Consider the following 24,074-nt stretch of genomic DNA (forward strand, 5'->3'; position numbering starts at 1 on the left):
ATAACCCACCAGACATGAAGCATCAAGTGGGTTATCCTTTTCACCTACAGTGTTGGCTTGGTGTGGTGCTTTTTTCTATTATGAAGGGCTTTTAGAATTCATGTTTTATTTCTTTAATTGCAGCTGAATTTGCTACATACCTGAATTTTTGTCGGTCGTTGCGATTTGATGACAAACCCGATTACTCCTACCTTCGGCAGTTATACCGAAACTTATTCCATCGACAGGGATTCACATATGACTACGTTTTTGATTGGAACATGTTAAAATTTGTAAGTATCATTTTGATTCACCCATTTTCATCCAATACACTGGTTATTTTTCTGAGAGGGAGCCTTGGCTCAGTGGTTCATTTGGTGCGAGACTCCCAGCCATAGTCCACTCAAGGTGTGAGTTCAGTCCCCATTTTGTCATGAACAACAGTCCATCGATTCTCAATTTCATTTTTGGGCCATCTTTCACAGAGCAGTCTTACACAATGTTGATTGTAACTACCATTGCCACTTGCGTCTTTAACATGTTGTTTTCTGGTATTTCCATTCATGTTATGACCTCTGTCACTCTGGAGTTCTTGCCAACTGGGTTGGGCATCCATTTAGACTACTGTAGTTTGCTGACCTTTCCAGTATGCCAGACCATGAAATTTGACACTTTTGCGTAGAATGATCAAAACTTATAAACTTTGCCGCAGTGGTGTGTTAAGTGATTATTTTCTCACATCGACCAATGGCTAGACAAACATAGCAAGATGAAAGTAGTCTGCTGGGTACAGGCCTGGGAACAACTTTATTTTTATTCATGAATTAAAATGAAGAAAGTCTCAAGCCACAGTTATTTACAAACCTGTGAATTCTGAAACTGTCTCAAACTGGCAAGATAACGACTGCTTCTCCGGCTGTCAGCTACACTGCATCTGTGAATGCATAATACAGGAAACAGTATCATCTGTTCATGGTCCCATAAATAAATGTAGCATATCAGCGTGCAGCGAAGACCTGACTGACAAACATCTATCCTTAAGCTTCCATAAAATACAGGGAGGAGTTTTCCAAGCCTCGCGCATTGGGTGTTTCGTCATCACATTTTAGAAGTGTTAGGCGAGAAGAATCTCCAGACATTCCCGATATCATAAAATGGTATCATGAACCCAACATGCTTAGATTGAACATGTGTTCACAGATGTGAAAGTGGGTCCTCACTTATACTAGCTTAATATTGCAACAATTGTTAACATTGTTTTAATGAAAGGCTAAATGTATTCCTACTCACATCTCCTGGGAACTCAGTCATGTGTGCGTAACTCTTACACATAACTGACAGCTTACAGAATTCAACATTGACCAATTAGATAAACATATTTTCATTGAATATCCTTCAGAGGAAAAAGTCATCATGATTGTAAAATCTCCCGCAAAATCTAGATGAGTAGACTGAAAATTTTACAAGCTGTAGGTTGTAATGTGCCTAGTGAAGGGCCTTTGCATTTTAACTTGGTACTTTGGATTTGACTTTGTTACTGAACCATTTCAGTAAAACCATCAGAAAGTCATGTGCTGGTATATTGTCACGTGTAATGTCGGAACTTCAAAGACCTTACCCAGAGCTGAGCAAAGTTGCGATTTGCATATCAATACAACTCCGCTCTTTATATTTGAATACACTTAGTTAATTTTAGATCGACTCTTCCCCCAAGTTTCCACTCAAAGAATGCTATACCTAGAGTATACAGACGTATGTATGTTTTGATGGAAACAAAGTGGGGTTTTCTATGAAGAAACATGTAATGCTGAGTCTAATTTCTGTAAGCCGGAGCATCATAGTGGCTAGTTTTTAACAATGTTGTGTTCAACCTAATGAAAGGACAAAAAATACCAAAAAATTTTTAGACAAGTGCTCATTTTCTATATTGTCTATAGTTAAATGGGTGAGAACCATCAACCACCAGCTGTGTGCTATTCAACTTCTCTGATTAGATTTCTTTACAGCCCCTGACCCTGTTTTGTGACAATTGTGAATTTACTTTCGAGCATTACGATCATGAGTGCTGCTCAGCTGGTTGAAAGGTCAACGATTTATGGTAGCCATGTGACCAAACTGATCATTTTGTCCAGTCAGATTTTGCTCAACTTGTATGACTTTAGATTTGTTGTGAAGCATCTCTCTATGCTGTTCATATTACGCTTGTGAACTAGGTTATTGTGGATGGCATGCAAGAGTTGCTAAACTTTGAGAAGGACAGGTTGTCATAATTCACTTAGGTTTGTAATTCTTCTTCAAATTCTATATTGTAAACATAGGTAATGTTTTAGCACACTGTTTTGAACGGAAAATGTGTATTTATATTTGTGCTTTCCTGTGGAATGTTCTGTGTCGGTATTTGGTAATGTGCTTTTCACTTGAAGTAGTAAGAAGATGAAAGATGTACTGAGAGAGTGAGGTGAATTCTTGTTGCTGCTGCTGTAGGGTGGTCGTAGTAATGAAGACTCAGAAAGAGATAGAAGACACCAGCATATCCACAGCTCCTCCTCAAGGCCACACGGAACAGCAGCAGGTAGAGTCCGACAAGAACAGGCAGGAATATCTGGTGGACCCCCAGCCTCAGGAGACTATGGCAGTAAGTCGGCTTACATTAATTATATTAACAGAATTTTTTATTTAGTGTAAATATTTTTGTCTGCAATCTGCAAATAGAAACAAGGTAAAATTCTTAGATCTACCAATGGCATGTTGCATTTTCTGGGTGCATGCTACCTGTATTCAAGCAAGTTTTTTTCTAATTACACATAGATACTTGTTTTGGAAATATGAGCATTATTCATCCATTGCTATGAACTGTATTGAAGTATGATGTGCATATCTTGACTTCCAGATGAGTGTTTTCATGTTTTTTTTTGTTTAATTAGATGTTCCATTATTAAAAGATTTGGGTTGTTGCATCCCATTTCTACATCCTTATGAGTTCAGGATTCTTTCCACAGAACTGGTACTTGTGGCTTTTCTCCTTTTTGGTTTATCTTTGGAGTGTACCTTCTGGGTGTGTGGGTAAAGGGAAACATTTCACTCCAAATCAAATTTGAATCCTTTCGTTTGCTTTTTAGTCCTTATTGCTTATTGTTTAGGGTTGATAAAATATTGCAAATTTTTCTCATTTACCCCCTAATGATAAAATTTTGAAACCTGTGTACTTTGTGAACTGGACCATTATCAACACATCACTATTGTCGGAACAATTCCTTGAATACTAAACTGCTGCCTACTTCATTTGTGTTTTTCAACTTTAAACATAGCCTTACATCATATGAACTCTTCACTGCTCATTTTGTTAATGTAATTGCAAATTTGTGGTATTACTTAGATTTTGTGAAATCCAAGGATGTAGAAATCAGCTTTTGATTCAATTCTTGTGTAGTTTTACTTGTACTCCTCTAAACATGTATATATGCCATTGTGTGAATATATGTTATTTTCTGTCAACTGAAGGAAATGCATTGACATGAGCCCAGTTGTTACTGAAATTGATGTACCCTATTTCCCTAACCTTTTCGCATTCAAAATAGCAAGTTTCAGTGCAATTTATGCTTGGTTTTGAGGACAAAACTAGATAGGTTGGATTTTATCAGTAAACACAGAATAATGTCTTAAGAATATGCTTGAATAAACACCTTGCAAATATGCGAAAAGGTTGAAGAATTACAGTAGTCTTGCATTTCAAGTAGCACTTTAGTGGGATGTGTGTGTGTGTTTTTTTCATCAAATGCAGATGCAGAATTTTTTTTGTTTTGGTAATGAATGTTGTCCTGCTGTATCCACCACTCCACATACAATGTACAGGTAACGAGTCATGGAATTGAATATTGTTCTATCAGATAAACAAGGAGTCTGCCAAGCATATGATGCCTTAAGTCTGAAACAAGGATAATCCAGAAAAGCAAACTTATCTTTTGCCTGGTGGTTGTTTGACTTAAACAGCTGCCTTTTTCCAATGTGCCTTCTCTGAATTACCTCCCTTGTTACCTTATGATGTATTGAGAGATAAGTTTTTGAGGTCTGAAACTACAAGAAGTAGCACCCCGCTTACTAAAACTTGCTGTATATAGGTAACAGAATGTAAAAAAACATGATGTCGCCTTTTGAAAATCACAGAAATGTTGAGAGATCTTGAATGAGGTCCATGTTTTTTGGCTTAAGAGTTTGCCAAAGCTGCGTGTTGTATATGTTAGGGCCAGTATTTTAAAATTATCTCCGAATGGATTTCATAAATACATAGCGTTCTTCCTGGGCCTTCCAAATAAATGTATAAAATTAAAATCTGCCTTAAAGCTAGGTCTTCAACTAGCTTATGCTGATTTAACTCCGAATCTTGCCATTAGCCATTTTCTGAGGTCTCGCCTAACCCCAGCTTACTCCTAAAAAGGCACCTTTTTAATGGGAGAGTGACCTGAATGGAGGTAATTCAGTGTCAGCCTATTGGAATTTAGTTATTGAAAAACAGACATAAATCAAGTTGACATACAGGTCACTTGCAGTAATCCCTGAAGTAACTGTTTTTTACTCATTGCATTGACATGTTTCAGACAATTCTATCTTGTTTCTTCCAGATAAGGTTACTTTCATGTGTTTTTCAGATGAAACCATGTTGGCCATTGCGTGGTACATATTTCATTATGTAGGAACATTTCCTTTTAAGCTCATTCACGCTTGACATGTGTAGTCTATTGTGTATTCCTGCCTTCAGGAGGACATTTTGTGGGCAAACATAGTCATATTAATCTTGCATTGCAAAAGAACACTTATATGTACATGTACAGTTAATTCCATTGTTTCTTGTGCGACACAAGTCTCCATTTTTACAAAGAATTTGATTTTGAAGTCTGCAGGCATTTTTTGTTTCACAAAAGGTGCTAATAAAATGGAGGTAGGCATTCTTGGCACACAACAAGTATTAATTGTAGATTCTAGCAGCACAGGGTTCTTGTTACACCCTGTCATGAAGAAATTAAAATCCTTCCACTGATTAGTTTTGGTTGACCCTCTGATTTATCTAAGCACCAAGGAGGTTTTTAGTCACTGTACGAATAATCCGAAAAGTAGTCTAATCTCACATGTAGCTGACACTTTTTATGTCAGACTTTTGTACTGAACATATGTTTATCATTGTTGTTGCATATTCGTACAAAACCCAACATTTGACAAATTAAAATGCCTGTGAGAAATAAAATGTGAACTCCTCTAAGGGACAATCAGTCATATAATCTGTGAGTGACTGGTAACATCCAGAGCAGTTACTGAATGTGTTTCATGTGTGGAGATAGCATGGAAAAAGCCAGCATGGCGGACTTATTGCTAGTTTTTGTTTTGCGATATCAGTGTTTTTCTTGGTCGACTTCCAACTGACGGCTTGAAGAAATGTAATATGTAGGTTTGAATTTTGAAACCATGCTACAAAGACCGGGACCAGCCTTACCACGTTTTTGTTCAGTAATAACATTTGATACTTTAGTTGTGTGACTTGTTAACAATTTATTTTGTGAAAAAAATTTGCTAACACCTCAATTTTTCTGAGGTTTTGGTCAGAAAAACAAAAAATGTTGAAAAGAGCTAAAATTTGGTTCTTGGAATCATATCAACCTAGTTGAAATTGGTCATCTTTCACCAGATCATTCCTAAAACTTTACACACCATGCCATTTTTATCCTGATTTGGACTTCAAAATGGTTCATCATTCTGCATTAACATATTTTCAGCAGTATTCTGTTGACATGTTGTGAAAGCAATGCATTCAGAATGCTTTTACAATTGCCTTCTTCCCCTCCTCCCACCCTCTTGTCACCATTACAAAAGTCCAAAATGCATCATAGATTTAGTCAGTGACATGGTTTCAAAAGTATTAACGGACCTTGCATTTTGTCAAAATCCATTTGGATACTCATAGATGATCCACCAGCATCCATATTCTCCTTGTCACTACTAGTTTTGTCAGCTCACCCTGATCACCTGACCATCGGTGGATCAATTAAACCATGTTGTATGCATATTGTCGGCTTAAATCAGATGGCATGTCAGGTATTTGATGTTCAAATTCCTATGAAAACTAATATTTTCTGTAACCAGTGTTACTACTCACTCTTCACAGAGGGTGCAAATGAAATACCAGAGCTAGAGTGCATTTGAATCCTCCCCCCTCCCCAGTTACCTACGCTACTTAGGTAGAATGATAATTTTACATGTTGGCGAGTACAGTGTGCTTTCTAGCACACTGTACTCGCACACTGTAGCTATGTTCATCTTAATTACAGGAAAATCTGTCTGACCATTATGCCAGTTTTAACAGAAAATGACAAACCATCAACGGTGGTAATTGACATGAAAATGACTGCTTGTATCAGTGAACTCAGACTACTATTTAATGTGACATGTGATTGGCTCAATGAAAATTACATGACCAATGAATTGTCTTGTTTCATAATACCAAATAAAAACACATGTCCACATCTCTGAGGAGACACATGGTATGAAAAGTGACCTCAACAAAGGTGGAAACTGCTCATAAAAATGCTAACATATGGCCATTGAAGTATAAGTTTATCAGTCTGATCACTGATAGCGATGGTTATATAACTAAACTGCAATGCAAAATATGTATGATGTATCTGTCTGCCGTGTACGGGCTGAAGCCTGTCGTGGAAATGCGAAAGGTGTTTCACTTGATGCGACAGTCAACTATTTATATGGTTGATGTATTAGATAAACAATGAATATCAAATGTAATTTAGTGATTAATATTTTAATTAGCGCTGTTTCCAAGTTAAAATCAAACAAACAGTATTATTTAAAACAGTACATATATATGACAATTCTGTACGAGAGGGTACCCTCATACCTGTCTAACCTGTTTAGTGTGCCTGTTCAAAGTACAGGCCTAGCTTATGGCCTACCCTGAGCATTGGTGTCCAATAACAAGGAAAGCGATGTTATACAAAATGTTATGGGTGCCATGATATCTCAAAAAGTACTGCATGTGTTGAGCTCATGGTTTGCGCACGTATACAGAGCTAAGGGGATATTCCATTGTTGATTCAGTGTGGACATATTAAATATCATAAATTACTAACTTCCTGACTGAGTGTATTGTGTATTAAAACTAATGTTAAACAAAATGTTAGGCATGTTAGAGGTGGTGTCTCAAAAAAGTACACCATGTATTGACCTGAAGTTTTACATGCGTATAAATCACTTTGACAGACGGGGATGTCTCTTATGTATTAGAATCAGTGTTAAGAATGGTATCTCCAAATATACTGCATGTGTTCAGCTCATGTTTTGTATATTTGTAAAGCATAATAACATGATCGGGATGTTACATTATTTTTACCCTGCATGTGTGATAATGGGGAACTCATAATCTCCTTCCTACCTTTTAAAAAAAAGGGTCCAAAGCTATTGTTCTTTCCTTTATTAAGTCACAATTATTGGTGTATGTGTGATTATAAAACTCTTATGAAGTACACAGGCACTGACAGAAAAAAACATTTTACTAGGATTTGGACCTCTTCCTCAAGTCTCCCCATTGGGAGTAAATTACAAAATTCATGGGTTCATGAACAAGACTATGTATTATGAGCAGTATTTCTGATCTCCATTACTGATATTTTGCATGATACAGACATTAAATAATTTCTGTAAGACTTTCGGTTTTCAGTTTATTCAGAAAAAAAATTCTTGCCTGATTAATGAACAGGACTTAATTTCTACTTCTTGTATCTATAGTATATTCTGATAGTCAGTAGGCTACTCAATTTCCATGCTGTTTAAAGAGGCTTCGCTGGAGATTTTTGACAAATGATAATTTTTTTCCGTTTGCCAAGAATAGCTGAAATTATTGCTTTTCGAAGAGTATCAGACTCGTATCTGCATTATTTGCAATGTGCACATGATTGTAAAGTTTAAAAAGTTATAATAAAGCAGGCTGCATAATAAATTTTTTGAACTTTATTACAGCTTTTGAACAGCAACATATGTACAGAGGTGGCTCATAATTTGTATAAGGTTATTTGGGCTATTCTAAAATAATAGCAGAAAATCGACTGGATTTTCGCTGCTTGACTTTTTTGCCAAAAATCTTCAAAATAGCATCTTAAATGATGATCACATCTTAGTGGGTCACTGTCATATAAGTGATAGGAGTATTATGTAAAACACCAATCAAATAAATCTTTGCAGTGGAAGCCTACATGTGTATGCAAAGGATGCATGTGCCCTGTCAAGCTATATTGATAACACTGCAGTGAGACGTTAATTTGCCCAGTTGTCACAAGTCTGGCTTAGCATGTTTAAACCGTTCATGTCTTATCTTTTCTTAAGGGCACTCTTATCCAACCTCCTATCACCCATTTAGTTAAGTCCAGAAAGAAATGTTCCAGAGCCCCCAAACAATTTTGTGTATGCACGTTCCTCCTTTGTTTGGTGCAAAATAGAGGATGAACGATAGAACACTTCACCCATATCCCATATAATGATTCAGTGCTTGTGCATATATACATGTAGTCTGTAACTCTGCTTTGCATGCAAATCCTCCAGAAGATAGAGGATGATATGACAGTACAAAACAAAGACTTATCGGTAGCTCGCATGTGTCAGTTATGAGACCTGCTATATATTCACTTCAGTTCAGGGGTTATATATGTACCTTGGGGTCAATTTCCCACTTAGCAACCTAGAAATAATTGGTTTACACCTCCGCCTGTCAATCCATCGCAAAACACTTTTCCAGAATTTTCGGTTGTACTACTAGTAAATTGAGTTTCACTTTATTCCGGCCATTTTCTTTTGTCAACTTTCATGTAGCTATTATTCTGATGGCACAAATGGGAGGGGTTATTCAATGCAAAAAGCAATGCTTCCAGAATTATGGCAGTTTTTATGCTGGTTTGGACTTTGATGATCTCTGAACTTCCTTCAAAATGGTTTATTCTGAAATGAGTCTTGGCACGTACCTTCTATTTTCAAAAGTAATGGCTGCTGTTGATATGTTGTCAACATTTCGCTTAGCTACTATTCTGACAGCGCAAATAGGGTACACAAGTATTGTGAAAGCAATCCTTGCAGAATTTATGTTTCTCCTCCATCGCAGACTTAGTCATTGACATTGTTCCGAAGTGAATAATTTGTTTCTTAAATACCGTGGGCAAACAGCCAAAACTAATTTGTGCCCAGTGATCATTAATGAAGTTTTTAATACATTTTATACATTTGCTTTTACTAATGCAAAAGCATCATTATTGTTAGACTGTATATATGGTACCTAAATGCTTGAAGCATGTCGTAATAAAGTTTTTATTCTGTGATCTGTTAGGGAAATAGTGATCAGGATGTCCACCTTTATTACCAAGTCTTTGCTCTCTGCTAAGAGTTTTTGTGTGATTTGTGTGAACATTTTCACCACCACAGCATGTTGCTGTTGCACAGTGTTTTCAGAATTTTCACAGCTCAATTCAAACTACCCTAAGAAATCTTTGTCAGTGCAACTTGTTCATGATTTTTAGAACAATATTTCAGTGTGTTTTAGTGAACATTATCACCACCACGTGGAGATGTGCATGTGACTTTGTTGCTGTCATGGCTTAAATCACTGTCCTTGCATGTTCAAGTAGCAAAGTGGTCTATTAAGATAACCCAGAATCGTATCTTTTTTTGTCTAATTGTACTTAACACATATGCTGGTGCATTATGAAAGCTCAACATTATGTATGCTAAAACAACATGTTGAAATTCTGCTGTGGCTGGTTATACACTTCAGTAAGGCAAAATAGTCACAAGTTTCTCAGATGACCAATTTTTCTTGCTTGTGAAATTACCTGTAGTGTGTGTTTGACATAACATGTCTTAGGCTTTGCTGCACAGTCTCCATGGGGAACTATTATTTTTGATCTGAACATTTACTTGTCATTCTTGATAGGTAAATAAATAACTTGGGTGACAGTAAATAATTGTGACCGTCTACTTGTTATCCTCCTATTCTAGATGGGGGACGCTTGGGAAGCAGACACCTGTATACGTGGCTACGCAGTGAAGGCCTGTACAGTATGTTGTCCGTTGACATTTTTGGTCTGCTCTTTATGATGTTGATATAGTATGTGCATGCTTGGTTTTCAGTTTTGGAATAAGCATGCATAAATTTTGCAGATTTTTCCTTGCCTCCTGTGGTTGGTCGATAATCAGGGAGGGAGAGGGATGTAAAGCGTCGTCTTTCTTTGTCAATTATTGTTGCATGTCTGATGAAAGTTGTGTGCTTATAAATTAGATATTGTGGATTTATACTACATTTATCTACAACATTTTACAAGGGAAAAAATGAGAGGGGCTTGTGGGGGGTGGGGGGGGGGGGTCAGGGTGTGGTTATGTAATATCTTAATTTACCTATACTAATCACTCAAATGGTCTGTGCACCCTCAAGTGTAAAGAAAACTAACATTCATTGAGTGCATGCATCACTTATTTAGTGCACCCACTAAGGAAGTAGGTAATGTAAATGTAACAGTTTTTTTTTTTTTTTTGTTCTCTTTTTGTCATAGAAAGCTACAGTAGACATGGGATTAAATTGATCTTGGCCTGGGTGGATTTGTTTTATGTTCACAGTAGCAATAGTGAATAAGTGATAGCAGTGTAAAGATAGATGTTATTCTCAGATAATTTTATTTTGACGATGACAAGATAACGAACACTGTGGCATGGGACATTTTAATCCATGTTCTGCAGCAGTTTTTGCAATGCAGCAGGATTTGTTTTTGTTCTAGTATGGGACAATTCACTTCTCTTAGCAGACATACTGCTGTCTGATATTTAGACACAACAGCATCTTGAATTATGTAGATTCTTTTTTTTTCTCCACACTCAAGCTATTAAATTTTGACATCTTTTATGCATTATGTTCTTATGGCCAGCATTATGTTCTTACACAAAATAGATGGAAGATATAATTTCATTACAGTGTCTTTTGTAGTCATTTGTAGGCAGATCAGTGTCAACAGAAAACAAAAATCATTCGTTACATGTATGTATATACATGAGGTAATAATTAAGTAGTACATAGAGATTTATTCAAAGATTACATTTTTATAAACTACACTGAACTTCAACCTTTGTGTCAACAACTTGTACAAAAACTGAAACAATAAAATGAACAGGAATTTAACTTCTATGAACTGTTTTAGTTTGCGTCAGAAAAAATTTGCAGAAAAGTTTTGTTTATTACTGAATGTCATTGCACAAAGCTTAAAAGTTCAGACACATATATTTTTCAATACAAATGGACAACATACATGCATGCTTTAATTAACCTCTTGCAAGTTATTTTTGATTTTGATAATTTATATTTCCTGTTGGTTTCAAGAAAGGTGTTATAAACTATTTTGACGAGTCTGATATCAGATGCACTTGTATATTACTACATGTGCCTTGTTTTTTATTAATTTTCTATTTTTGTGTGTGTCTTCTGTAAGCATTTGCTTGTCTATGCTTTTGTTAGTATAGTCTCCATGACTGCTAAAACAGCTACATGCATACATAGATACATTTAATGCTCTTTTTCTGTGTGAACTATATGGCTTGTTCACTTATGTATTCACTTGGCACTTGTGTTCTAGAAATACAGTCCCGGAAGGAGAATGCCTGCATTCCACTGATTTTATATGAAGAAAAAGACATTCATTTTGAAAAAAACTGCTTTAAAGCTTCGAAGATGACAAGTATAGATCTTCTAAGAGAGCAAATGTCAAACCAAGGAAATCATACTAATTCTTTCTTCACTAAACCTGCGTTTCTGTGCTACATGTTTCTCTTAATATTGGAGAATCATTCCACATATTCCTGTATCCTGATTACCCAATATTCAGTGGATTGTGCCTTAGCCCAGTGTTGCCAACTGCGCAAAGTTTCATCACTAATAGACAAAATAAACATGAGGAAAAACACACCCTGCTTAGCACAGGTAATAATAGCAAGAAGGCACACACTAAATTTAGAGCAGAAGAAATGAACTTCTAAGGGATGTTCAATCTTTTAGTTCTGTCCAATTTATCTGTTGGATAGTGTTTAGCTAAGCAAAATTTATTACGGAACAGTTGGTGGTTACTTTTTTTCTCAGGGGCTATAAATCAAACGAATCACCTGTTTATTCATATCTGGCCTTCCCTTTAAATATATTATCATCCTAACCATAGAAAACTAAACCTACAGCAACTGTCACTCAATTTTTAGCATTTATGATAGTGTATCTACAAAGTGTTACAAGGGCAACAGTACCAATTTCTCTTTCGGCTGCAAGGGACATACCGCAAACGTTAAAAAAGTTGTGGTGGTGTTGTAGACGTCGTCAACATAAAGTCGAGACTTCAAGGTATCTGCTGACACATGTCTGACTTTGTGTGAACAGTTGAATATTCAGTTTTATCCAGGGTTTCCCTTCGACCATCAACTCACTCAAGTCACTGTACTAAGAAAGCCTGACTTTTTTTTAGTCAGTTACCTCCCCTTTTTGTCTAGATGCAGGGAGGTTGAGCAAACTTGAAATGTCAGACACAGTATTGTGTTGTAATTATGCGGCCTAATGTGTAACTGTTCTGCTGTACAGATCATTGGGAATTATGAATACTTCGTATTTGGTTAAAATTGGACTTAAAATTTGCTTTTATTCTATTTTATTGTTTACATGTGTGATCCACGAGCGTAAGTTGTGTTGTGGGAATCTTCACTCTGCATCATTTGCATGTTATCTCGCCAGGTGGACAGTTTAGAAAAGTGATGGATTTCTCCTTATAATTCTCTTAATTGACATTTTTTGGAAAATATTGGCCTAGGTGGTTTAGTTATGAGTCATATGCAACTCATATTTGTATTTAGCTGAACCAACTCAAAAATTCAGAATTTCTTTCGACGATATGTCCTTTTGAGTGCTGTAAGTGCTATCATTGTTATTTATTAGCATGTCTTGGCATGCTAGAGTCTGCTAATTTGTTGTTTGTAACATACAGGGCAAAGCTTATATGTAGCTTCACAGTTATTATTTATATCTAGATTTATGAATGATTAATTCATGTCTGAACTCACCTTTTGGAGGTTTATTCCAGCCCTGCCCCTTACCCTCCAACTTTTGTATATCTGCTTGTCTTGCTACTGTTATTATCACATGAAGACTTTCTTTTGATGGTGTTCTGTTTCCCATGACTGTGTCAGTAAAATCAGTGATGCAAAATTTCCTGTGGGTTATGTTGGTGATGGTGAAGTAAATTAGTCTGTAGTTCCTTGTGATGGGAATATTGACAAATCAATTTTCTACCCATTGTTTAACTCATGACCTTATCAACCCAAAAAGTTTTACTTTCGGTGAGTGGAAGTGTATTATATTTTTGTCTGGACACTTTCCTAGCATTCTCTGACACAAGGCGCATGCTTAGCAAAGATCACTATTGTCTGCTTGCTTAGTTTCCTGTGTGCACTTTGACCTGACCTGCACTCATTTACTTGTTTAGCATGAAAGGCTCTGGCATGGGGTATTACCAGGCAATTGCTAGCGTTTTCAAGTGGTCATTATTCAAGTGCTAATTTTTAAGCTGATAGGATTGTTTCACTTATTGCTTATGAATCTGTGACAATCCATGGTCAAATAGATTGTTTCTCCAGAATAGTTCTGAGCAAAAATTTACTGTTGGCTCTGGCTTGTTGGCTAAATTGAAGATGATCAGCCATCATACATGTAGTATAAAATAGTATGACTAGTCCTGTTTTTGTCCAATAGATTTTCGGGGAATCCCCAGCCCGCGTTATAAGGACAGGCCTCCTACGAGACTTAATCTGACATCTCGTACAACAGATATTCCGGAGGGAATGGCAGAAAGTCGAATGAGTGAGAGCCGATTGGCTACACCATCTTCAGGGGGCAGACTGAGCTTAAAGGGGTCATCTTTGCCAGTGCCTATTGGTGGTAGCCGAGAGAGTGGTAACGTACGCCGTGGCACAATGGACTCTAGGTCATCTGCCATGCAATGGAAAAATCGACCTTAATGTGTGTTCTTGCTTCTTCTACCAAAAGTTCTATAAGGGTGTTTGCCCTTGCAGTGATCTGTCCAGAGTGGATGGTTGAAGAACAGTTTTATTCATTTCAGAACATTCAGAGTACATAGATCTTGTTACAGTAACTATGTTACTACACAACTGCCAAGATTACAAAGCCCAAAAGACCCTCTGACTTTTGATGTACATACATTATATGTGTAAAACTTCAGTGGATAGTGGTATGAATGTGAAAGTAATATTTTCAGTGAGGGAGACGTTGGTTGCTCAGTTTGTTGTTTTTTCTTGTCTTAAGGAATTTTTTTTTTTATGCCATCCAGAAAAACATTTTAAGGTACACAATTATGAACAACTGGCATTAACACAGGTGATGCTATGTGATCCATTTATGCTTCACCAGTTAACCCCTGGTATTTTGTATTGCTAATTTGCTATAGTGGCTGATTGGATGTCTTTGCAATATTGTTTTTTGTGGCTATTGGTGCAGCATTGCGTGACAAGGTGAACAAAAGTGAAATGATTTATTTATTTTTGAACATGGTATAGTATCATGGACGCATTTCACATGTTACAAAAGGCAGGTAAAGTTCATAAAAACACCAACAAAAACATATATCCTCTTGTGCAATACCATTCTATTTCCTACACAATTTGTGTACTCTATGGGAGTATACAATATACACACCTGAAACAAAGGTTACCCATGTATACTATGTTCTGTCAAAGAATATTATGGAATTTTTTTTTCTTTTCTTTTTTCAGTATGTACAGGTTTAGTCATACATGAACATGTAATGTCTAAGCAAATTTTGTCATTTTTATGTATTTCTGAATAGCATTTATCACTACTAAACAGTGATGTGAAGGCATACATACCTTTTGCTGCATTGCCCAAAGACCGCTGTTGTGTGAAATCCCGTTTTAGCAGTGGTAAAAATGAAGAAAAATTAATTAAGTATAAGGCAAAGAAGGCTACATTTTCTAGTTAAACTTATACAGTAGTAGGTCTGTTAATAGATTTCTGCTTATCCTCATTTTTACCGAACAGTTATTTGAACCTCTTCCCTTTCATTGGGACTTTCAGAGGACATCCAAATAATGCCTGAAGTCAGGTAGATTAAGTGAAAAAGGTTGGGTGTGGAAACCAAGGAGGAAACTTCTTACTATTGTTGGTTAATATATTGACATGAACTGGGCAGTGTGGATTTCATTTGTTTTATTTTTATTCAACTATATCAATAAATGTTTATAACAGGCCATGTCAATGCATATTAGTGTTTGGTTACATTGCTTTCAAACTTACTCTATGAATCTCATGTACTTTGTCTGTTGTGTTTGCTACATGAACTACCTCACTGTTGTATGTGATTTTTTCCAAGCATTATTTGATGCCTTTTATTCATGTTTACTGGAACAGCCACTTCGCCTCGGCCAGTATCTAGGGAACGTGAGCGCAGAACCAGTACTAGACTACATCGAGGTGTTCCAACAAGTTCAGAACTGGCCCGAGATCCCACAAGAGTGCATGTATCAGCTGCCCTCATGCAGCAAGGGCTTATCAGTGGAATTAACTCTGGATTACGTAGAGGAAGCGCTTCAAAAGATGGTGAAATGATGGCAAGGGCAACATCTGCTAGACATTTAAAACATTGATGAGGTAGAGACCCGTCAGACATGGCCAAAATGAAAAAGAAGAAACTCACAAAAAGAATTCCCATGAAGTACAGGCATCAGAAGTGACAGTAAATTTGGCAGAAATAGTTTTGGCAGAGGATGATGTTGACCATGCATGTAACAAATGAGGTATGACGTGCATATTATTCCTGGCAGTTTTGCAAGATGTATATGATAAAGAAACTCAATTGATCCTAAAATGATTCTCTTGAGTTTTGTACCCTAGATTGTTTGTATCCATTTGATGTTAGCCGATGAAGGCTACATTGAAATTGGTGCTACTATGCGAAGTCAAAACCAATGTGAATGAAAAGTGAAAGCCTGACAGTTTCTCGACATGGTTTTACATGCCCAGAAAAGCTATCCAAAGATGAACACCAGATCAAGTGAAGAGGTTGCTGCAGCGAGAGATTTTTTGCACACCTAAGGAATGAACAGGTCATTTTGTTTATGAGAGAGGATGAGACCGAAGGATAAGTCTTAGTTTTACAACAATCTAATCTAGTACCATCTTTGAACAAGATGGATCTAACTAAATGTTGTTGTGCAAACAAGAGCTGGGTTTTGGGAAATATGTTACATTGTGCATGGTTTTTACAAAGGTAAGTCAACAGGTAAGCTTTTAGCTTAGAGACTACATGTAAAACACTTCATGTATTGGACACTGAAGATTTTTAAGCATGTAAAATGAATGGTTCATAACCTAGATTTATAGAATTGACTGTTGGCCACATGATTATCACATGGAAATAGACTGCACCTGACACTGTTTACCCAAGACACCATGGTTGGGCCTCAGGTAAGTCACTCCAAAGTCACAGCTATTTAGTTCTTTTCCATTCTTAAGTACATCCTTTTAAATACAGTGACCTGAATTGGTTAGAAAACCTTAATTAATTTATGAAAAGTAAAAAAGATAATAATGATTGGTTTACTTCCATCATTGTTGTCATAGTTAGCACTGTTCATCTTGTTCATAAAAAATTGTAGTGAACTTGATAAAAGCATTGTGCGCTTCATCAGATCACGAATTGTTTAAATCAGTCTAGTCTTGTACCACCTGCAGCATAGGTATTAGCATGATGTTGCTAAGTATCCTCTGTAGTTTAGTTACTGGAGATTTGGTTTCTGGTCAAATCTTGATCGGGCTGATGTACAACTGTTATGTGTGCCTACTGGTTTTAGTTCGTGATTGTTAGTAAAACTTTGTGATATCAGATGCTAGTGATGAATGTCTTTACCTGTTCACTGTATTATCAGCTTGTGATAGCTGCCTTTATTCACCCTGGACATGGCAGTAAAAAATGTACATCAAATACATTGAAGATGTGGCTTTTGTCCTGTCATTTTCTGGTAATTATCCGATGTAAGGGAGCCCATTGTTTTTCTAATTAATGTTCTGCAACCTCGCCCAGTTCGTAAGAAACACACTTCAGCCACTGAAGAACTCGATAATTCACTAAGTTCATTTGTTTCATTTTTTTTTTAGGATACATGCATCTGGGATTAATCTGTTAAAATCACATAAATGCATGAAGGATGTACATGTATTTTGTTGATCCATGGATATAATGATCAGTGTAATAGGTTATTAACTTGCCCAGTAATGTGCAGGTGAAATGAAAAGTGACTGGGATATAGGTATGTTTTGTCAATGACCTGTAAATATTTTGAACAATATTGTCAGCTGGTCGTGGCTACTGCTGTCCATTGCCATGACACCAGTGGGCTTTTATTTGTATATTGATCAAATCATTGTGCATACAAGTACTCCCTCAAAATTTGTAAAGTGTGTTGCCTTTCTGTGTATTTTATCTCTTGTCGATTATTTCTGTTTTCTTGATTTGAGTTTTGTGTACAATGTATACCCCTAGTGTGAGTGTGAGAGACAATTGTACGATTGTGTGACTGAAATGCAATAGACCTTGTCTCTTATATAAGGTAATTATTACTGTATACATGTACAACAGTTGTAACAATATGACTGATGCAAATAAACTCCACTGTTAAAGACATTGCACTTGTTCCCATCCATTTTTAAAGACTCCCTAATTCTTAAAGGACAAAGCAGCACCTGGCTAAAACATATTTCAGTCAAAAGCCGGATAGCCAAGCTTTTTAAAAAGTATCATACTTTATTATTTTAATGAGATTTTACCGAATAACATGTAGAACAAAGTGACAATTCTGCACAAATGGTTGGTGTGAATCGAGGCTGCCATCTTGAGAATTTTGTACAATCAAACACGTTGCTATCAGATTGTGCGGCCTAAGCTGTGAGGTAGTCTGTATCATATACAGACGTAAAATCAGTTGATTTACAAGATATGTTATAATCAGTGACGGTATCACAAATTATGTCAGGCAGCAGCAAACTGTCTCCATCTGCCCATGAAACCTGAGGCGTACTTACACACGCAGTTCAAAATAAATAAATAAATAAATAAAATTTTTCGCCCTTCATATTACCATTTAGTCAGAATGCAGTTGCTAAATAACAAATGTCAGTGAAAAATTCATTAGGGATGCCGAAGGTTTATGGGAGTGAGAAGACAGCATCTCATCAGACAATACTTAAAATTAATTAAATCTTATGATATAATATTTTTCTCTAAATTTATTAGAACTGAAGAATTTAAATTTTGCCCTTTGTCTTTCTCGCATACAAGGGGTGTTTTTTCTGTTTTGCTGTGTAAAATACAGTGAACTTATTGAAACGCCATGTAGTTCTTTCTCCCATGTCCGCGATAACTACATGTAGGTGAACACTACTCTCAACTTAAAAGCCACCACTTCAAAATGGAAGCATAAAATCCAGCTGCAGTCGAATGCCTAGATCAGCCCCAGTGTTGCTTAGGTTTATTTCCATTTGCATCAGAATTGAGCATAAACCCAATTGATAATAGTCCTATTGTAATTTTGTCAACATTTAATAGGGGTCAGAATTACTGGTGCCAGCACATCCCATCCGGAGGCTATGACCTAAAAAAGGAATACCCGGCCGTTCAGTCTAATGTAAACATTTGCTCACGGGCATACATAAGCCAGTTAAATTTTTGTTAAATCAGGGGGAACTACTCTCTCTGTCACTAAAATAAGGGGACAATACTTTGGTTAGTTTAACGAAGAATGTAACGTAAAGCCATTTATAGTGTGGTTTGGGTTATGGGATTCATTTTTATTGTTTCTTGACAGCTTTAAACCATACATCAGAGATTCGAGGCAGCGCTGATGGCAGTCGTTGATCGCTCTACAATAAAGACTTGTGGACGTCACTCGTTTTGGATGCGTTGTATTTTACTGACTTGGGCCATTCGACGGTTAGCTAACTGCTATTCCTCCATGGAAGATGCAGAACAGCATCTGTGGTGCTTTTCTCCTCAGCAAAATGTTGCCTCAAGTGGTCGTACTTTATGGGTCTGATCATTTGGGACAGGAAGTTGTGCTCATGGATAGTAATTCTAACACTACTTATGAGAATATACTTAGTAAATGATCTAGAGCCATGCGAATGGCTGACTGAAACCAGTCTGTCTGTCTGTAATATGTACGATTTTGTCCACGCCAGTGCGAAGCATGTCGCAGCAATTACATGTATTAGGCATAAGATTCTCACTCACACTATGGGGCCTCCGTTGTCAAGTGGGGTTAGAATATCAGCGCTGCGCCGTGGCTTGTGCTGGCTTTCTCTCCGGTCGAACCGGCCCCAATAGCGCAGTTGGTAGAGCGTCCGCTTCGGGAGACGGTAGATCCAGGGTCGGATCACACATAAGACCTTAAGAGAGGAAGTTATACTTTCCTCGCATGTTAAACATGAAGGGGATAGTGCAACGACCAGTTGACCCATATCAATATAACGGCTCGGGCGGGGCAGCTTGCTTGCCTTCGGTAAGTCGTCTCGGTGAAGCGGCTCTAGAGTAAAGAGGGGTGGAAATCCATCATGCATCAAGGAGGCATATTACATGCACTCAAAAAAACTCCTTTGTCCGTCATATGACTGAAAAAATTAAATACGACGCTAAACCCCAAGCAGTCACTCACTCTCACGTTGTACGTGGGAAGGTCTGTGTGCAACCTGCTGGCCGTCGTAGTATTGAAATATGAAATATTTTGGAGTACAGCATAAAACACCAATCAGTTAAATAAATAAATGAAACTCGCATTAAGTGTGCAAAATGACCTGGAACTGTGCGCCGATAGGTTATTTTGTTCACATTTCAATCTGTTTTAGGAGTCTGCCCTTGTGCATATTTTTCCGGCCATTGAGTAGCAAATTTGTGAAGGACATATATTGGCTATTATATGGGACATAACTCTGGCATCATATGTTTCTTAAATTCTCACAAATTGTGCCAGATAACCTGAAGTGGTGCATTGTCAGATTGTTTTTTCACAAATTGATTTTTTCAGTAGTTTTCTGGACTTGCTCTTCCTACAAAAAAATAGGAAGGGCAAGTGATAAAATTAATAATGTTGACTTTATTGCACCGGAATTCGGATCTTAAAATTTTTCCCCTTTTCAAATGTAAGACTCGGGTATGATATGGCATGCATTGTACATGTAGGAATCTCAAACTCACACAGGACTCTCTGTAACCGAGTGATCTTTTCCGACGATTGCTGCAGCTTTCCACCAATGAGGTCAAGGCTGGAATCTGTGTTCTCCCAGGCTTAAGTGAGTAAACCTGTGTCTGTGAAGCCCTCCTCCATGCTCTGTCGACTGACACATTTATGGGCTTAAGTGGAATATATGGTGTCCAAGTTTAACGTGAAAGATTCTTGAATTCACACCTACTGAGGAAAATGATCATGATCTGAAGTGATGAACGTGTATCAGTTATGGTATCTTAATTAAAGAACAACTCATGCTGAGGGGAAGGGGGACATACATCTTTGCAATCTCTGATTGCTTTCTTGTTTGATTTGTGTTTTACACTGTACCGAAGAATACTTCATTTGAGCTCCTGACCGACCTTCCCACTGAATTCTGTGGTGGCTTCGTAAACGAAACGCTTTAAATTGATACAATAACGCGTTGTAAATCTGGTCTCGATTTTAAGACAGAGTCTCCTAGTATTCCGACATTTTTGTGATGTCAAGAAATGCGGATATATTTAGTAAATCGATTAGTAATAAAACATTGGTCATCTATTTAATTACTATGTATATACAACATTTTTCAAATGAAAGTAAGCACTGGAACAGTTATGAAAGATATCCCAGAAGAATGGCGCGGTCTAGACAAGAGTTCCGCGGCAGGAATCCCCATGACATTCTGGGAACGGGAAGGTGTCTGGTATGATTTGTGCCTCTGTTGTCATTTCTAGTGCCGTGCCATCTGCACCAGGGAACGTCATCTGCAACAGATCACATATAGGTGCAAAATAATAGGGGACAAAAATATTGTTCATCCAAAAAGATCTTCCACACAACATGAAAACATTTTGAAAACATGTCAAAACAGGTACACACAGGAAACCACCGTTCTTCGATGTCCCGACAACAGGCTGGTGAGCTCGCGCTGGTTATGGTCAACAGCGTGTGAAGAATTGACAAGACTTTTATATCGTTTGATTTTGTTGATCAAACTCTTAGCCTACAAACTGCAGGCACTTAAAGTTGAGGGTTGCAGCATATATTATTTTGTGAAATATACCTAAAAAAACCCTTTAAATTCTAACATATTATATGTTACATGGTAGGCATATATTACATAAACTCTCCGGCCGTTAGTGGGAAGGTCAGCCACCAACCTGCGGATGGTCGTGGGTTTCCCCCGGGCTCTGCCTGGTTTCCTCCCACCATGATGCTGACCGCCGTCGCATAACTGAAATATTCTTGAGTACGGCGTAAAACACCAATCAAATAAACAGATTAAATATATTACATAAACTGCCGTCGTAAATAGGTGAAACTGTCTTGGGTACGGCGTAAAACATCAATCGAATAAATATATTACTTATAATGTTGATTTTATCGCATCGGAATTCGGATCTTAAAAATTTTAGTTCGGTGGGGCCGTACCCCGGCAATTTCAAAAGTCGGTGAGGCCAGCTAAAGTTCTGGCGCCCCCCGCCCCCTCTTTCGACCCAACCATTAAAAAATACACCACAGTGAATGTTCATTGTTTTCATTGAATCGTTTTTTGTAATTTCCAAAGTGGGCAATGTAACTCAAACGGAGTGAAAACTCACGTCTATTAATTTTGGAAGGCCTTTTATCCTCAAGCACTCAGCAAAACTCAATGCAGCAATTGTCTTATTTTCTGGAATATTTTCAACAAGGCGATAATACTCAAAAACAATTCTCATGTTTTATGAAGCAATACCTGCATGTTTTCTATCACAAAGAACACATGGATATAGATATCGAGTTTAGCCTACTTAAGGTTTTATCATAATTTTGGATAGGAATTTCCTTGTGCAATTTTGTGGATGCCTCTAGCTCCCCCGTTCAAATGATTTTGCATAGATTTTCAAGTTAAAGGCTCCATACATCTGCTTGTATTTACTTTAATTATAGAAAAGGCATTCAGAACATGTCTCCGGACGTCTGGAATATCGGAGCTTCCGGGGCCTCGAGGGCCACTGGAGCCTCGCCTATATTGACTGGGATAGTTGTTCCGCTTGCCTGTGTACGACCCCACCATCTCCCCACCTCGCTGTTTGCAGGCCTCATTACTCTGGTCAATGTATAAATAAATATTGTTCAGTTTATCCGCATGCGCTATTATACAATAGGCCTAAATATTTCAAAACTCACACAGCGAGTAGCGGTGTTCCAATGGATCCGGTAACTAAATTTGTGCCAGAATGTGCATTATAGGCCTTCTTTGTCACAAGCTTGAGGATGGATACTTTTTTCTCTCAACACACGCTGAAACGCACATAATACGGCTATAGAGCACTATAGGGTGCAAGAGTTTCCGGGGCCTTGGCCTCCCCTCATTGGTTGGGATAATGCACTCCCCACTTTACATTTGCTTCCTACGCCTCTGTATAATATATGAGATTTAACATTCCGGTAAACAATTCTAGATTAAGTCGAAACTTCGCTTCACAACGCGCCATTTCTGTAAATCTCGCTCTTTGGATTAAATTGCGCTTATCTCCTAAGAATGTTGCCTTGTTTTCGGAATCTCGTCCTAATTTCGCTCTGTCGCCCGAATGTCACTCTTCCCAAGTCGAGCTGCAAAGCTCAGCTTTGAGAGTCAGATCAGTAATTTCGAGAGTGCCGCAACATTTTGACGAGATCAAGAATATAGGCGACATTAGAGCCAATGCAGTGTGCGAGACTCGAAATTCAGACGAGATTTAGACCAGATTTGACCAAAAAAAAATGAACGAGCAGGCGAAATTGGAATGAGAGCACGAGGTTCAGTCATCAAAGCGAGATTCAGACTCAGGCGCGCTATTCACACAAGATTCTTGACCGAATATCATTGAAATCTCGTTGGAATCTCGACAAAATGTTGCGTTGTCGTTCTAATCTCGAAGGAATGTCGACTAAATCGTGTACGGCCGATCTAACATCGCTGTTCCTGGCTTGGGGCAAACATATACGATAGAGCCTGGACGCTTCCATGTATTTGACTCATTGACGTTCGATGCAAACCAGGATTCAAGTCCCTGTGCAGTAGATGGGATCGTGATCGTGGGTTGATCAATTCTATTCTTTAGTTGATAGAGGATTGTTATCACCATACCCAATAGAGTTAGGCCTATGATGTACAGCAGATCGCCCTATCCTACTGACATGCATGCCCTTACCTGAATAAAAAAAAGCGGCCCAGCCTTCCGCTGGATTGTCGAACTCCACCTGGTACATGTTATTGCCCTGTTTGATAAACGATTAGGGTATACAGTTATATATGTAAGTATACAGATATTCATTAAAAGATTTGAAAGATTCATGTGCGAAAAATAAGGCTTCTTCGAACGCTCTGTGTTTGTATTCACTGCAGGTATTTCACAATGACATAGTAATCCTACATATTTTCCAACCATTTAGTTTTGTACATAAAATAAAAGATAACCCCCGCCCCCCATCCACAACAAACAATTTTCGGTAACATTAAATTTTAAATTAGTTGAAGAGGGCTGCGCTGTTTTCGTGACGAATGTACATAGAAAGATGTAAAATATGTATACAGAGTAATACGAAATACTTTTGTGAGGGTCACAGAATCAAACAGGGAGGAAGATCTGCGTAAGAATGTCTGATAAGTGCTTTTAATGTATGTCTCTTATAGCGGGGAATCTTTCTGACATCGCCTTTTGGATCGCTTTGTGCGCACTCCTTTGTTCTAACACTGGTACATTATAGTAGCTTAC

The 24,074-nt window shown here is 37.6% G+C and overlaps 1 protein-coding gene across 3 annotated transcripts in view; it reads left to right on the forward strand.

The window, feature by feature from the left end:
* The window catches only part of LOC135482060 (casein kinase I-like), a 34,093-nt gene extending 16,344 nt beyond the window's left edge, over window positions 1–17,749 (forward strand). Inside the window, exons 7-10 of one of the 3 annotated variants that reach the window (XM_064761888.1) lie at window positions 124–272; window positions 2,464–2,614; window positions 10,021–10,080; window positions 13,793–15,438. In XM_064761888.1, coding sequence (XP_064617958.1) covers window positions 124–272; window positions 2,464–2,614; window positions 10,021–10,080; window positions 13,793–14,058 — 626 coding nt within the window. In that variant the 3' untranslated portion in view covers window positions 14,059–15,438. Of the gene's footprint in view, window positions 1–123; window positions 273–2,463; window positions 2,615–10,020; window positions 10,081–13,792; window positions 15,439–15,484 lie in introns of those variants that run through there. The other 2 variants (XM_064761891.1, XM_064761890.1) reach the window with 2 other exon arrangements.
* Window positions 17,750–24,074: the final 6,325 nt, after the last annotated feature.

This window comes from Liolophura sinensis, chromosome 1 (genome assembly GCF_032854445.1).
Source record: "Liolophura sinensis isolate JHLJ2023 chromosome 1, CUHK_Ljap_v2, whole genome shotgun sequence".
In the NCBI taxonomy this organism is placed as follows: Eukaryota; Metazoa; Mollusca; class Polyplacophora; order Chitonida; family Chitonidae; genus Liolophura; species Liolophura sinensis.